The following is an 18,574-nucleotide window of genomic DNA, read 5'->3' on the forward strand; positions in this document are numbered from 1 at the left end:
TATGACTTGTATTAAAAGAATTTAGCTCTATTAGTTTGTATTGGCTATATTCAGCTGTATTACTGTTGCCCTTTCTTGTTACTACGTTATCATTAATTTTTAAGCAATTATGTATTGTGTATTCAGTCTTCTCCGTTTAGCCAGTGCTTTCACGCTCAAGTTTTTTTGTGCTTGCTCACATGCCCGCAAAATATTGACATAAAAAAGCGCTTGTCAAAAAATATAAGAGTTTTGTTTTAAATTGCAATTTGTTAATTTGTTTAACTTTTATAAAATATGGCTTTTTTTTACCAGATTTTTTTTAAAATTATTTTATCTAGTATTTATTTGAAGCATTCTTTTTGTTATTTTTATTATATTTTAAATAGCAGACAAAATGAAATTTTTAAATCGCGCAGGCTAACTTAAAAATGACCATCCTGCAGCGTTTTTTTGTGCGCTGGCATTAAATTTTAAACAGAAAAGACTGTATATTGTATTGAATCAAGAAAGTTTATATATGTTAGTTAGCACTTGTGATTGATTTTAAATATTTAAAATAATTCTTTTGTCTTCTATTTTCTTTTTTTAATCGATTAATGATATTTGTTTTATGTACTAATACTTAAAATGTAGTCTGTATATATTTATTTTAGGAGATGACAGATCTGTTGGCAAGTAAGAAAGAAAACATTAAAATTTTAACAAATTCTGAAAATGATGTTGTTGTTGAAAATCTCACAACTCACACTGTCATTTCATATGAAAGCACAATGGATTTGGTACAAAAGGGAATAAGTAAGGAAATTTTTATTAATACTTTTGCAATACAACGATTGTTGTTAATTTTAATTGATATCTTTAAAGTGTTTGAAAGTATAAATAAATGTATATATATATATATATATAAATTTGAAAAGGAAAATATAATTATATTACGTTTTTTAAAAATTACTATATTATGCGAAATGCTTTGTCAATTATTAAATACATATTTTATAAAATAAATATTAAATAAATAATTTATTTTATTTTTAAATTTATATTTTATTATGTATTAAAAATGTTTAATAAAAATAAAAATTATTAAATACACCAATTACTATGTAAATATATTAAATAAATAAATTATTAAATTTACTTATTACTTTATTAAATAAAGTAACAAATTAATTATAATGTTTACAATAAACACATTTTATTTAAATTATCAAAGTATATTATATGTAATTACATTTATATAAATATGTATTTAAATCTTTTCAAACTTTTTAATTTTATAAACACTTTAATAGCGAAATTTTTTAGTGCAAAATCAAATGTTACATAACAACTCAAATAGCGTAGTAAAAAGTACTGGTTTCTATAAGCATTAAAAAAAACTTTAAGATTAAAATTTTTAGAAAATAATTTTAAAAGAGGTTTTAAAAGCTAAAATATTGTTTTGAAATTTATAAAACCATAGGATAAAAAAAAAAAGAAAAAACTAAAACTATAAATTTAAATTAATAACTAATTGCAACGTTTTAATATGAATGATAAAAACCAGGCTACTTAATTCAAAAAAACTGTAATGCTTTAGCGTCTTTTAAAAAATGAATGAACTCAAAAAAATGACATATTTTGTTTATGTAGCCGTACGTTCAACTTCAATTTTGTTTGGATAAAAAATAAATTGTTAAAACAATAAAGTTTATACACAATACTGAATTTATTAATAATTTTGGAACAACTAAAATGATTAGAAAATCAATGCATATAAAATATATGTCAGACAAAATGACTGATAGATGTCGTTTTTTACCGGACAAGTGCCAGACAATGTCCAATGTCCGACGCCTATTTCGAGCCCTGTATACATATTATGTTTTTTATATATCGTACTCGTCTGACCAGGTTATTTTGTATCAACATCATTTTTAAACTTTGATGAAACCTTTTTCATAAAAACTTTTACCCAGGAATATAAAAATTAGCAATTTTTATAGTTTTATAATTTTTATAATTTTTATAGATTGTTTCAAGTAACATTCTTTCAAGCTTTTGCCATTGCAATTCGTGATCGCTTAATTTGCCTCTTGTGTATCTTATATACTGGACAATTAAAAAAAAAAATTTAACATTTGACTTGTTGGTATCTTTATCACCCTATATCATTTGCATCAAAATTATTATGCAAAAATTATGGGTTGATAAACTCAATTAGGATAAAATTCCTAAAAAGAATGTTTTTGATGTTGATCAATGGTTTTAAGAACTAAAATATCTTCAAATAATAAACATTCCTAGAAGCCTGCAAATATCTTGAACTGTTGCAAATAGATTGATACACATTTTTATGGATGTGTCTTTTAATTCATAGAACGAAAAGATTAATAAAGTATAAAATAAACAAAAGTATAATAGTTGCCCATCATAAGTATTTGAGTGAGTTGCGATCTATTAGTTGAGTTATTGAGTTATTGCAGTCTATTAGTATGCAAAGGCTTGAATTATTTTGAGCTGTTCTTGGTTTACGACTTGTGAGAAGAATCTTAAAGTTTTGAAGCTCGCTTGAAAAAATATGTAACTATAGGGTGTAATAGTCTTATTGTTTTCTGGTGGATTAGTAATCAAAGTCAAAAGTTTAGGCTGTTTGTTGCCAGGCCATATAGATTAATTTAATCAAAACTGATCAAAAGAATGGAGGTGTCAACAAAAGTTTATATAGCTGGTTTACTAACTAGAGGAATATCAGTGAGGGAGTTTAAATATCAGTGAAAGAATTTAAATATCAGTGAAGGAGTTAAATATCAGTGAAGGAGTTTAAATATCAGCGAAGGAGTTTAAATATCAGTGAAGGAGTTTAAATATGACAGTATGATGGATCAAGTTTTTTTGCATTCTTTAGAAGAAAAATGACCACACAATTACATTGAAGTCACGCAAGAGGCTCACGTTGAAGTAAAATAGAATGTGTTGATGAATTTTGTGTTATGCAATGAAGTTACTGCTCAATTGCTTTATGTAAATAAATTCTTATGTTAGAAAATACTTGTAAGGATAAACTGATGGATACATCACTTTATAAGTAACTGTCAAAATGTACATTATTGCTAAAGCTAAACATTAAATTAAGGCTAAACAGGAAAGATTAAAAAATAAATATAACAACATTAAAAAAGAAAACATGGTATCAATATTATGCAAAACTATTTTTTTAAATCCAAAAATCAATGAAGATGGTTTACTGTGTTCTTGTAATCGATTGCAAAACATGTATTACTTGGACTTTAATTTTAAGTATTGAATAATTTTGACAAGAGGTCATATAATTACAAAACTGACAGTTAAAAATCGTCAAAGGAAATCATGTAACGGGAACTTACTGATTACTGGGAACTAATTAACTGTTGACAAAGTTATCAGAACAATATTAGGTCAAAGACAAAGATAAGAAGAAATCTGTGAATCAAATTGCGACAAATGTAAAATAAAAAAATGCCAACCAACAATTGCACTTCTATCAAGAATTTGCTTAAAAGAACCAGTATGTGGATTTTTTAGAGTTTGTGTTGGTTTTGCTGTACCCTTTCTTACTATGCAGGGTATGAAGAAGAGACCCGAAATTAAAGATACTTTTGCTTGTTAATTTTTTTTATTATCTCATGCAGTACATCTCAAAAGTGCCAGAAACTTTGATACAAATTTATTCCTCCATGCTTTTTATTGCTTGGTAAACAGAACAGGAATACCATTTGTTGTTTTGACGGACAGTGAAACAAATTCGGTTTGTAAAAAATTATGAAAAGTAATTATCAACAGATAATTTCTATTAGTTTACAATATCTGTGAACTAAAATTTGTTATTACTTAGATAGGAATAAAGTTAATAGATCTTCAAAAGAATCAAGTGCCACTTAAATGGTCCATTAAGATCTCATCTTGTTGGTGTATTTGAAATAATGGTCAAGGTTTTATGATTTGATGCAACATGTACAGTAGCATCAATACTAAAAACCAATATTACTGATGTGCTGAAAGTTTGTTTAGTTCCTGATTTTAAGGACTGAGTTGGAACTAAAAAAGTTTCTAATTTTGTATCATTTTGAAAAAATGATACAATTAAACTTTTTAGTTCCAACTTTCTTTAGTTCCAGCTTTCTTCCTTTTCAAAATGTTATAAATCAAATAAAAAAAAACAAAATGCAAAATTAAAATAGATAACATGATTGTCCAGCCATACATTGGTCGCTCAGTAGAATTACAAAAGAGTCATCTTTACAAAAGTAAAGATAATGTGTCAGAATTGTGAAAGTTAAGTGATAAAAAGAAATTTATAAGACCAGTAATAAGATTGTGTCTTCTTAAGCTTCTTACCTAAGAATGTTTTGATGGAATTGATTTCATAAAAGTTGGGGACTGATGCATTAACAGTGACATTATTTTGATACAGTAGGATTATGGGTTTTAATTGTTCTAAAAAGTGCTGATAATAAGCTTCTTTATCATGCAACACTAACATAGCATTTTATATATTTTTTAAATCTATTTTTAACAATCATATATAATTTATTACTAATATATTTATTACTTATTAATAATTTGACAGTGTTAAGTAATTTTGAATATTATTAGAAAAATTTTAAAAGTGCCTCATGGATTTGTTTTTAAATAAATGTGCAAAATAACTACAGTAAAAGTTATTGAGCATATATTAATTTCACAGAATTATGGATATAGAAAGTTCTTATATTTCTATATTTTCTTATATTTAGTTAATCGAAAAATTGGCATTACAAACATGAATGAAAGGAGTAGTCGTTCTCATTTAATTTTTAGACTGGTATTTCTTATTATTTTTAGACTGGTATTTCTTATTAATTTTTAGACTGGTATTATTTTTATAATGGTATTATTTTTAGACTGGTATTTCTTATTAATTTTTAGACTGGTATTATTTTTTAGACTGGTATTTCTTATTATTTTTAGACTGGTATTATTTTTAGACTGGTATTTCTTATTAACTTTTAGACTGGTATTATTTTTAGACTGGTATTTCTAATTATTTTTAGACTGGTAATTCTTATTATTTTTTAGACTGGTATTTCTTATTATTTTTAGACTGGTATTTCTTAATTATTTTTTAGACTGGTATTTCTTATTATTGTATTCCTTGTTTTTGATTTTAAAGTGAGAATATTTAAAAGTTCTTATTCCTTTTAAGGAGATTTAAAACCTCCATAAAAGGCTAAAAGTGTGAATATAATTTATTTTTATATTATTTGTTTTTAATTACAAATATGGTGGTTTTTTAAGTATAGTTATTTATTATTTGATAGGTTATAGAAAGTAGAGAAATCTCAGAACTAAACAACAGTATGGAAGCTAATGGTACCATCATAGCTGCTGAGCTAGTAACTGTTTACACATTTTTATTTTCAAAATGTTTTGAATTTGATATGTTAATTTTATTTGTTTTTGTAAAACTTTTTCTAGAATGTTGTTGACTTGGCTGGTTCAGAAAGAGCTGGCCAAACTGGAGCCCAAGGTAATTATATTATATATTATATTTAAATTTTTAAAATATGGAAGTTTTATATTTTTAATACAACTTCAAAGAATAGTCAAGAGCTCTTAAATGTTTTGGGATATTCAAATTTAGGTTACTTGATCCCAAACATAAGTATAATAAATATACCCTGTTCAGTACAGTCATAAAATCACTAAACTATTTATGGTTTAGTGATGATAGACAGCACTTATTCATGTTACAACATTTTAGGCAAGTCCTTCATTAATGGGCTAGTAAAACTATTATCACATCCAGTTGTTTCAAAAAACACTCGAGTTGTCATTGGGAGGATTTAATATTCAAACCAAGCTTACTAATAACTGTGTCACCATATTTCTTCAGTTTGTTAATAAGATGTCCAACTACATTTACAATGGGTTTTTAGACCTTGTCTTTAAAGAAAGAGTATCATTAGAAGAATCAGCTCAAATATGACAACAGTATTGAAAAAGATGACTTTGTGCTTATTGGATAGTCCAAGAGAATTTCATGCATATGGTGTCTACATGTGCATTAAATTCTCTCAGTTCTCCATTACTTAAAAAGCTCCATTTTGTCATCCTGTGTTGCTTGATATGGTATCAAAGCACACTCCTATAATGATAGATTTACACTTGAGCTGCAGAAGAACAGCATCAGTGGTGACTTGTCCAGTCCCCAGACAATGTCAAGAGGTTTGCTATTGCCATATGCTGCAGATATAAGCCAGATATTTAGACAATCAATTAAAGTTAAACTGCAGAGATCAATTTTCTGCCCCAGTATACAACAAATTTTGATTCTTTATAACATGGTTTTATTTGCTCAGCAGTTTCATTACAATTATTGTGACTGACAAAGCACAATTTTTTTTGAATCTAGGGAGTGTGATGAAGATGTTAAAGTGATAATTGAAACTGCGCTAGCTGTTTATATCCAGGCAACCCAGTTTAAATCATTGCTTAAGTCAATATCATAGTAGCACTGCATCATGTGAGTGCAATCTAGAGTTGCAGCTAATTAGGTTTTTTTAAAAGTGCTTATATTTTTCTTCATTGACTGAACGGGTATGAGAAATTGTTTGCAAGTAATACATTTTCTTTGTCATCATCAATAATTGCACAGAGTAATGCAAATTACTTTGTGCAATTTTATGGAGAGTGATCTGATTTGTCTGCTTTTTCCTTCTGGCAGATCTAGTGCTTGTAACTTAACTTCTCTTTGTTTATTCTTCAACAATAACACTTGATGTTTTTGGTGACTAATATGTTTACCATCAAAGTACAGTGACCAGCTTTCTAAATGTAGTGTTTTCTTTTTGAAAAAAATTTTATGTTGTGGGTGATCTTTTTCGAAAAATTAATCAGAATAAGACCAATTTTCATTACTTTTTGGTAAAAGTTCATCAATTTATGACACAGGAAATTAATTATTTACAAAAAGTTTAAAAGTCATAATACAAATATATATTGACATATATAATTTATAATATAAATGTATATATGTGTGTGTGTGTGTGCATATATATATATATATATATATATATATATATATATATATATATATATATATATATATATATATATATATATATATATATATATATATATATATATATATATATATATATATATATATATATATATATATATATATATATATATATATATATATATATATATATATATATATATATATATATATATATATATATATATATACATACATATATATATATATATATATATATATATATATATATATATATATATATATATATATATATGTATATGTATATAGGCCGTGGCAGGATTAAATGAGAATGAGAGTTGAGAAAAGCTCTCCTAAAATGAACATGGCAAGCCATGCGAACTGCTCCTCAAAACAGCTTCTTACCAGAGCTTTTGGTTTTTGCACAAGCTATCTATTTATTCATTTAAAAAATTGTTTGTATATGCAAAATTTGGTTTTATACTTGTTACAATCGTATGTTTGTAATGTTAATGTTACAAGAATATATACATAAATGCATCATTTATTGCTCTTTGTAAAAATACTTTAGATGAGCGTTGTTTTTGTGTTTTCACACTAGCTATCCATTTTTTTTATAAACAACATTTGCTTATTTGATAGAAAGTTTGGAAAAGAGCTGCAAAAGTTTTTACTACTTATAAGAAATGTTTTATATTTTCTTATTGTAATAGAATGCCATTTTAAGAATTATTACAACAAATAAAAATTCCACAATAAAAATGAATAATATATTAATGTAATTAATATATAAAAAATATAATTTAAAACATAAAATAAAAATTATTATCCCATAATTTAGAGTCTAATATTTTTATATTTTTCAGTTAGTATAATCTAATCAAAAACATTTGCATTTCAACTGATGCTCTTTTTTAATATTTTTTTAAAATGTATAAAAATATATATATTTATCTGAAACTCTTTGAGTAGTTCTTAATTTAATTGTAGCATACCCTTTATATTCAATTGTTTTTTTTTTAAATAAGTCATGCAAATAATTAATTAAAAAGAAAAGCATAACCTACATGTAGAGGCTAAAACAAGAAGTGTAGTTGCTTTAAATTGACCTTGTCTTTTCTTCTGCATCTGTCACACATTCTTTTTTTTTAATTTTATTGTTCAATTGCTTAGGTAATGATGATAAGGTTTGCTTAATATTTATTTTTTTGCAAAAATATCTATTATTTTTTGCCCAAGAAAATCAGATACATAGATTCTAACTAATTTTTTTGACTCTTCATCTTTTAAATATAGTTAGGTATAGCTTTTATGTATAATAAAAATCTAATATTAACATTTTTATTTGCTATAATTTAGGTATTCGTTTAAAAGAATCATCCTTCATAAATACAAGTTTGATGTCACTTGGTGTAGTTATCAGAAAACTTAGTGAAGGTGACAAAAGGTATTTCCAATTTTTTATTTATTTTATGTTTAATTTTTTTTTAAACAAATGTTACAGTTTTGATCAGGAATGGATGCGAAAGCATTTTCTTGTTGTGACAACTTGACCATGGCTTGTCAAATGTTTTGAGAACATTCAAGTTTAAGTATGTGTCCATGTATGTCTGAATAAAAATTTCAAATGTGCACTAAAAGAATTAACTTTGTAGACTTTTCTGATCAAATGTTTTTATATTAGCAAATCGCTTTTAAACAAAGCAACAGTTGACTTTTATTGATTGTTTACAAAAATAAAAATTTTAAATCTTTTTTTTAAGTCATCAAAGTTTTGTAAAGTTTATTATATATAATAAATTTTATTAGTAAATTATATAAAATTTTGTAAGTTATATAAAGTTAAGATTATATAATGTATAAATTGTATAACATTTATTTTTAAATATATATTAATTTTAAAAATTAAAATAACAGTTTCGCTTCCTCTTGATAAGTTATGTTTATCATTTCAGTTTAACCATGAACGCTTAATATTATTTTGATACATTAAACTTTAATTTTGCTAAGTAGAAAATAAAATTAAAATTGAAATGTTTCTTATATAATAAAAATTAGATTTTTTAATGTAACATAATAACATTTAATGTGTTTTTATATTTATTAAAAAGAAATAACTTACTGAGAAGTTAAATAATTTGGTTTTTTTGTGATGCCAGAATATCAATATTTGGTTACCCTGTACTATAAGCTATTTTTTTCAGTATTATATTTTTTGTTTTTATTTTTTGTAAAAAGCTAAAATAATAGTCAAAGTGTTTTTGCTTTACAGTTGTCACATTCCTTATCGTGACTCAAAACTCACTAGACTGCTTCAAAAGTCTTTGGGTGGTAATGCTCGGACATGCATTATTTGCACTGTTTCACCAGTCGTTCTTGAAGAAACACAGCAAACACTATTAGTTAGTTTTTTTTAATTTTTTTATAGTATTTACTTTATAATAAATTAATTAAAAAAAAAATAACCTTTTTCTAGAGCTTTTTTACTTTTTCTTTAAAACTAATCGGGCTAATACAGTTGAGTAGACTACTCTGCACTACTTTTTTGTTATTTATTGTTGTATGCAGAACCAAGTTTAGCAGAATACTTATAGAGGGTTGGGTTTGAACTTAGTAGGTTTACTCTACTACTACACCATTTTTGCATGAAAACAGTAAAGTCAATCTAAGTTAATTTGGCTTATTGGTTTGTAACTTGCTCAGCTTGTTCTTGGTACAGTTTTTTCTTTAGGTGCTCCCTTATTTTCGATTAGGTGTATCTGATTACAGCCCCTGGAATTAGGGTCAGCATTTAGTGATGCTGATCTAACTACCGACCTAAAAGTGTCTGAGATCAGCCGTTTTTAGCTTTTAGTGTTTCAGAAGAAAGGGGGTTGAAATAAATACTCCTGATTGTGAACACTGGTCTTTATGGAAGGTAAATAAAAGACAGAGTCAACAAAGCATCTGATTGTTTGTTAAAAAATTAATTTAAATTAATGTCATTAATTGACCAATTGTTCAAAGTTTGATTTTTTACATTGAAACCATAATAGGAAAAACCAATTGCAGTCTTTTTCATTTCTTTATCAGGTAAATAATTTTAAATTAATTTAATATTTTTTTCAAACCTTATTCTGCTATATTAGGCTGTTCCAGTACGTCATATTCCTTTCTCTGAAAGGTTTTTTTAGTAAATTGTAGCTTGTGAAAAATTGTCTATATATACATACAACATGGGTTGTGGGTTTTTAAATGTGTTTGTCATTCTCAAACTACAACTTTTCTTCCAAATTTGTTCAACGAATATGAATTACCCTTTCTAAAATTTTTACTTCCTACACCTCCATTTTTTAACAATATCCAATATGTGTTCAAATCTAACAGGCTTTCCATGAATAAATTGCTTCATAAAGTGATGTCGGTAAATATAGTATCACTTGTTTGATTTTAGAAAACATTCTAAATTTCATGAAATTACTATTCAAATGTTCAATCAAAGGCCAAATCTAAAAATCCTATTCGAACAACTTTTTGAAATTTTATTGTTATTATTGAAATATATAAATATATATCTTTTAACTTCAAAGTAATTAATCCTTACCATCTATTGACAAATAATTGGTTGATCAAGGTTTTTGACCAGTAAAGTTTTTCTTGTAGCAAACAATTATACATGGTATAAAAAAAATATTTTAATCAAAATTTTCAGGCATTTAATAGTCAATCCGCAACCATGGTTTTTTATGCAAGTTTTAGTTTCTTTCAAAATCATTTTAATCAGATTTTTGTCAAATATCAACTTGTAAATTTCTATAGATGTTTTATTTTCCGTTATCTCTTTCAAATTTTCCTTATGTTGGTCTCCTAGGGATTTATACGATTTTGAGTATTTCGGGCTGAAGTTTTGCCAGCATGGCTGATTTTTTTTATGTTTAGAGTTTTCTTTTGATCTCTTCCTTTTTGTTAATGTTCTTGTTGTTCTTCATGGTTTTTATCTTTAAAACTTTTCATCACTAACATTTTGTACACAACGAAGTTTCAGTTATGCAATTACATCGTATTTATTGTCTTCATCCAAGTTTGTTTTTGTTCAGATTTTCTTTGTCAGTCAGTTTATTCACATTATTTGGTGACAGTTGTATCATAGCACTATAGATTAAATAGCATATCAGCTACCACTATTTTGTCTTGAGCCATTAACCTTTTAAACGTTGGAAATTGTTTCCAGCTCATTTTGAAATAATAATAATATAAGTAATATATAACAAATGTTTGAACATTTACAATCATGGCAACTAACAGAGCTCCGCTATGATAAATGTCAGTTTTTTTTTTCTTGTAATAAACGTTCAGAAAAATATATATGTAGTTGGCCTTAAATTTGATGACACTGCCATCGGAGACTTTTGCTTTTTGCGAGGTTTGGCCTCTGGATCTTGACATTCTTGAGGCAAGTCGTTTTGAAGAGTTTGATAGTCTTTGATAGTTTGATAGTTTCTTTATAACTGTTGTTAGTTTTGCGTCATCAGTAAATAAGGTAATTATATTTTATGTTGTTTATAACAACATAAAATTTAATTACCTTATTATGGGTTCGCATAAATCTAAAAACTACATTTTTTCATTTTTTGTTTTGTTTGTTTGTTTTGTTTTCATTGCAACCACATGCAAATAACTGCGTAGCTGTCAAATCTGTATGTAAAATAATAAATTGTACTATTTCATGAACCATATTGATGAATAAGTTAAAAAAATACAGTTACTATTCAATAATCTTTTTTGTTGTTCCCATGTGGTAACACTGTATTGAAATAGGTTAAGGAAAAAACAAAACTAAATAATTTATGCTTTTTTTTTATAGTTTGCATCTCAAGCCAAAGAAGTTAAAAATCGACCAACTGTTAATGAGGTAATCTTAATTTTAATGATTGTTTGAAATTTTTCTATATGCCATATTCATTTTTGCATCATAGAAACAAACATCAGATAAAATAAGAAATAACAAAACAAATAGTAATAAAATAAGAAAGTTGTATTTTAGAAACAACTATATAATAAACATAGGGGTGAAGTTTATAAATGGAAATTTATTATTTTTCAAAATATAAATAAAACTTTAATTTTTATAACAATATGAATGACTGTTAAACTTTTTTATTTCTAGTTTAGATAAGTGACATCAAATATCAAAGTTTTTTTTAACAGGTTTTAGATGATAAGTCAATGATGCGGAAACAGATGAATGAAATAAACCTGTTAAAGAAAAAAATTATTAAAGTAAATTTTTTTTTTAATTTATATTTGACAGGTATTTCCACTTTCTTTAAATAATTATTATTCAAAAAAGTAGCAATTGTTTTTCATTTCTAATAACTTTTGTGGGATCGCAATTATTGTTATCTTGTATTGAAATCTCATTGTTTGGTTACAATTATCATTAACAATTAGTTTTTTTGTATCAATATAAGTTTCTAAATAAAATAAAAAAAAAGTAGAAAAAGTTCATTGAGAAAAAAAAGTACAACTTGAGTTTTAGCTTTTTAAAGTTTGAAATTTTTTTTTAAATTTTGAAAGCCCAATATAATTTATAAAAATCATAACTTAAGTATTGTGGTGGTAGAACGAAAATCATAACTCAATTATTGTGGTGGTAGAACAAAATTTAAATAAAAGTTACATTTTTAATATATGAAAAATTTATATAGTGCATAAGATATATTTAAAAAAAATTTAATGTTAAAAAAATATATATATATTTTTTAGTTGGAAACAGGAATATCACATTCAGAGAAAGATAAAGTAAGTACAATTATTTGGTTTAAATCTTACAAATAGTGGGAATTCAAATCATAATCTTTAAAATTAATTAAATTAGTTCAAATTATAATATTTAAAGGCTAGTTTATTATTATGGCTCGTTTTGTATGTGAGAAATTCCAAGTTTGATCCCCACCACATCCTTGTTGCTCAAGGTTTATGTTTTGGCGTTATAGAATTGGAAGAGGGTTGTAACCACAATTTGAAAAAAAAAGCTGCCTTTTTGACTGTAGTGGCTGCCACGGTCTTGGGGAATAATTATCTTTTGATTCCATTTTAGTTGCTTTAAAGCAAAATTTGATTGACACTTTAATGTTAAAAAATGAGGAGCATACATTAATTTTGATCATTTTTAAAAAACTTCTTAAGTAAAAACTTGATAAATATAGCTTGTTTTTTTATATATTTGTACTTATTTACATACATACATACACATAAATACATATATACATACATACATACATACATACATACATACATACATACATACATACATACATACATACATACATATATTTTAATGATAGATAAGTGTGATGCATAAGTTTTAAAAATTATTTTATAAGAAGAAATCATACAAAAAAAATGATAAACAACAATTTCCTATCTTATCTTTTGGAAGTCAATCTTTTTTTTGGGGGGTGTCATTTCATTATTGAATAATTGTCTGCTTTTAAATCATTTTTTTAGATTCTTGCTGAACAAATTTCTTACCAACAAAAGATTGTAAGTTTATTTTTAGTTTCTGTAATATTTTGAATGCATAAATTCTAACAGGTGATGTATAAATTATCAGACAAATTTTGATTTAATTTTTCTAGCTAATTAAACAATCATGGTTTGATCCAAATGCATTTAAAATCTATGACATGTTTATTTTATTATTTAAAACAAATTTATTAAAAACGAGGTTAAATGCAACAAAACAAATTTATTAAAAACGAGTTAAATACAACAAAACAAATTTATAAAAATGCAGCAAAACAAAAATCTTTTGAAAAATATCTCAAAATTAAAAAAAAACAAAAACAATAATATATAAAAATGTGCTATAGTAAGAAGCTGAAACTTATTATCAGCTCTATAAAACATAATCACTTCTGGTTATTAATGTGGATTGCCGTATCTTAATGAGGTATGTCTGAGCCTTTGTTTCTTACTACCAAGGATGTAGCATTCAATTTCAAAAACTAATTTTGCCAAAACTAATACCGAAATTTCAGTTTTGTTTTTGATAAAATATTTGCCAAAATGTCAGTGTTGGATTCGGTATTGAACTAGTATACCCAAAATTTCTGTTTATTTTGGTTTCAGCGTATTTCCTTTTTTAATTGAGCTCTACTCTAAAGATTCTCTAAATTGGTCAAACATGTCAATTATGTTGATAAGGAATCCAATCACGAAATTTACCTCAAGCATGGCTGATTGAAAACTTTTGAGGGCATTTGGCTCAAAAGATTCACAAGGGAGATTGGAACAGATTGCTTCAACAGAGAAAGTTTTGATTAATCGCATCAAGTTAAAGCTAAAGAAATTCATTTTAACTTTTTTTTTAAATGCTTATGAATGGTGTCAAAGTAAAATTGAGATCTGTTATAGATGATGTTGCAGGTTATGGAATTTTTTCATGAAAACTGATTTTTATTCAAAAATTCCTTTAGAAAAATATCCTAATAGTTTTTATCTTTGTTTATTAATAAGTTATTTAAGTTTTTATTTTGTCCTTATGCATCACCTGTTTCAAACTTTATTCTCTTGCACCATCACTTCATGGTCAATTTATTTTTCTTATATCTTATACTTAATTATTTTGCTTGGTTGGTGTGCCTTGGTTGGTGTACCTAAACATACAGTTTTTAGTTAACCTTTATTTGAACAGTTTTATTTTAATTTACCATTTTATTTAGCTTGGTGTTTAATATAACATGTTTTAGTAAGTTATATATATATTTCATTATAATTCAAAAATAACCAATTTAGAGTGATACAATTTAATAGTTTATAGAATATAATTAACTTAAAATAGAAAAGATAGCTCACAATGCCAGCAATGTACAACCATTAGTACAACTATTACTTGTTTTAGATAATTTTTGTTTAAAAAGATGACAATTTTAGTCTGCTACTGCATATCTCTAAAAAAAACTTTTTTTTGTTTGCAAAAAATGGCCACTTTTAAAAGATTCTTTTTTTAAAATAATTTTTAAGGAAAAACAAAGAGAACGCATATCCCTTCTTCTAAAAGAAATTGTTTGTACTGGAAGAAGAAGTTTTCAAGTAAGAACATAGTATTTATAAAGAAATTGTAAAAAATTATAATTGTTGTTTGTTCTAAGTTTACTTTTATGTAGAATGTCACAAAGAAGGATAATATGAGGAGATTGACATGGTGTCCTGGTGGTTTATTAAAAAGTGGAAAAAACTTTAATGATATTAAATCATTTGATGAAGATATTGAAATGGATAGTAAGTGCGAATTGCATAAAGTTTTTTTATATCTGAAAAGTTTTTTTTAAAGGAAATTTAGCTTGATCTTAACTTATGCAACAATGAAATCGATTTAACTAATATGACTTTTAACAGTATCAGGTTACTGTCTGGTTAATGGAGATACAGGGGTGCGTATGTTATCACAGAAAAAAATAAATTTAAAATGTTAAAAACCTTTTTTTTTTTTTTTAAACATCTACGCTTCCAACAAGGCTGCAAGCAACCACTATTAGAGGTGAGAGTTACTGGAAGAGAAAAGATAAAGTTTATAGAGCAAGATAACGATTGACAGACAACTTAAAGGATTGCAATTATATGAATCAGGAAAGCAAGGAAAAAAACTAGAGGAATAAGAGTTTTTGGAGCATTTAGGAACAGTCACAAAAAAAGGATGAGTTAAATGACGAGTAACACAAGAATAAATTTGAGTAGATGGCACAAAAGATGCTAGCTCTTTAAAGGAGTGCCCGTTTTAGTATTTGTAGAAAAGAGAAAGAAAAGCAACATTACGACGATGTGATAATGGTTGGAGGTTGGTTGCAAGAGCATGTCCAACTATGTTTACAATAATTTTTTGCACCATGTCTTAAAGTGAAAGGGCATCATTAGAAGATCTGCCCCAGATATGGCAGCAGTATTCCATACAAGGCTGGATTTGAGATTTATAGAGATAAAAAATAGAATTCAGAGTTAGAAAGTGAAAAGGATCTCACTTCTGCCCCATGCTGTAGCAGAAGTGAGATCCTTTTCAAGCTCAAATGGCCCCTCCAAGCAATTAGAGAGTGTTGGCTTCTTATCATGACAAGAATAAATGGTAGTATCATCAACGAACAATGTCACCTTAGATGTGAGAATATCTGGAAGATAGTTAATGTAAATTAAAAAGAGTATAGGGCCAAGGGTATTGAACCTTGAGGAACCCCTGAAGTTACAGGATATGAGGAAGAGTGCTGTCTATCGAGGACAACTTTTATACTACAATTGGAAAGGAAGAATTCAATTATCTAAAGACGTTACCTGATACACGGTAAGAAGAAAGCTTATGGAGAAGACCAGCATGCCAAACTTTAACAAAATTTTTAGAAATGTCATGAGCGATAGCCTTAACCTCTCCACCTCTATCTAATGCACAATAAAACCTATCGGTTATTACAGTTAGCAAATTGGCTGTAGAACAAGAAGATCGAAATCCATATTGATGATCAGAAATTAAGTTATTAGATTCAAGAGGAGAGATTAAGTGTTTGTTAATTAAAGATCCAAAAACCTTGCTTATGATAGGAAGAAGACTAATGGGACGGTAGTTAATTGAGTCAGATCGCTCTCCAGAATTTTGTAAAATAGGGATAACAGATGCCGCTTTCCAGCAGGCTGGAAAATAAAACTCTAAATAAGCACTTGTTAAACTGTTTTGAAAGTATAGACAACAGCTCCCGAGAACACATCTGCAAGACTATAACAGGTATGTTGTCCGGACCTCAAGTTGTAGAAGAGTCTAAGCAGAAAATCACTTTAGATACAGAAGCTGGAGTGATATAAATGTCATACAATGGAACAACCTATTTGACGGCTATATCAGACAGAATGCAACTAGTGGAGTCAAGAAATGATATTGATGAAAAGTTCTTAGCAAACAATTCAGCTTTGTCTTCAGGTGCGGTGACAAAGTCTGAACCATACAAGAGAGGTGGAGTAACAGATTTGCCCTTATTACTGATACTGTTAAAGATTTTCCAGAAGTTACAGGAGCCTAATTTTCGTGATGAAATTTGACAAGAAAAATGACAAGATTTCATGACCTGAGAATAACGGGCTTTGGTGTTAGACAAAACCTTTTTACAATGTTTCTAGCAGTAATAAACGACGTCTGTTTTCAGGAGAATTGTTTTGCTGTTAGATATGGAAGTAATGGTTTCGATTGGAAATTGCAGCTGCACAATGTGAGGAAAACCATGGGGAAGAGTGAGGCTTGAGAATAAAAGATTCCATGCCAGCTTGAATCTACAAAGTTATGTAATAAGCACATTTGTCAGCAGGAAGAGGACTTTTCTACCTAAGGGCCATCACAAAGAAAATCACGGAAAAAGTCCCAGTCAGCTTTAAGGTAGTTGTAAGAGGTGTGATGATAGGGGGGATTCAGATGATGAAAAAGAATGAGAAAATAGTTTTAGAAAGATCAAACCGTGATCAGAAGCACCTAAGGGTGAATGTGGAGAAACTGAGCACTGACTAGGATCAGAAACAAGACATAAATCGAGTAGAGAAGGTAAATAATTTGGGTTGTCTGGAAAGCGAGTTGGAAAATTGACTATTTAATTAGGGATTGAGAAAGGCAAAAGTTGTGGGCTTTAATGCCTGCAGAGTCTCTGACACTAGAGCCAAGCCATTCAGAGTGGTGAGCATTAAAGTCACCGACAACAACAATATTGGCTGATGGATTAAAAGAGAGGGATTGGTCAATATGGTCAGAAATAACATCAAAAAAAGTCTTGAGATAAAGGAGGGTGATGTAGTGTCACAGTGAACCTTCGTTAAAAGTGTCACAGTGAACCTTCGTTCACTGTGACACTTTTAAGTGTCACAGTGAACGAAGGTTCACTGTGTTCACTTATGTTTTAAACAAAATTTTAGACTTGGACATAAAGAAATGTTTCATGTTTTAACATAAGTTTTATTGAAAACACAATTCTATGTATTGTTACTGCTGATTAATTTTTTTCTTTTTTTACCCGTTCTTACTTTCAATCATTCTTACTTTTATTCATTCTTTCTTACTCATACATTCATTCATTCTTACTTTCATTTATTCTTACTTTCATTCATTCTGCTAACTGATACATAATATGATATAGTATTAAAATAAAAATGGAGATTAAAATTCAAATAAAAAAGTACTAAGTATTTTTATTGAAAAAATACATAAATAATTATAAATAAATATTTATAAATAGTTATAAATAAAAAATTGTTTAGTTAGATAACTAATAAACTATACACATCAGTTTTTTAGAAATCAGTGTTTCACAGGAAGATGTGCGATCGCACATCATTATATGACAAGGCAAATCACATTTTGCTTTGATGATTCAAAAAACATTTCAAAAAGCGCGCTAAATGAAATATATTCAGAATTACTCCTTAGGTGAAATAAATTACATCGAAAACATCTTGGCAAACATTTTTATATTAGTGAAGCACTTTTAAATAAAGTAACAATTTAATGGTAATGATTTTTTTAAGTATGAAGTATAATTGACAGTTGTATATAATTTTTTAAATTTG

At 26.9% G+C, this 18,574-nt stretch overlaps 1 protein-coding gene across 1 annotated transcript; it reads left to right on the top strand.

Moving 5' to 3' along the window:
- The first annotated feature begins 638 nt into the window (after positions 1–638).
- LOC136084950 (uncharacterized) lies at positions 639–15,333 on the top strand. Its single transcript, XM_065806352.1, has 12 exons — positions 639–777; positions 4,737–4,804; positions 5,301–5,375; positions 5,458–5,509; positions 8,363–8,450; positions 9,276–9,405; positions 11,847–11,894; positions 12,191–12,262; positions 12,749–12,784; positions 13,493–13,528; positions 15,011–15,079; positions 15,154–15,333. The coding sequence occupies exons 1-12, from the start codon at positions 639–641 to the stop codon at positions 15,316–15,318; spliced, it is 978 nt and encodes a 325-aa protein (XP_065662424.1). The 3' UTR covers positions 15,319–15,333.
- The last annotated feature ends 3,241 nt before the right edge of the window (positions 15,334–18,574 follow it).

Source organism: Hydra vulgaris, chromosome 09 (genome assembly GCF_038396675.1).
Source record: "Hydra vulgaris chromosome 09, alternate assembly HydraT2T_AEP".
Classification (NCBI taxonomy): domain Eukaryota; kingdom Metazoa; phylum Cnidaria; class Hydrozoa; order Anthoathecata; family Hydridae; genus Hydra; species Hydra vulgaris.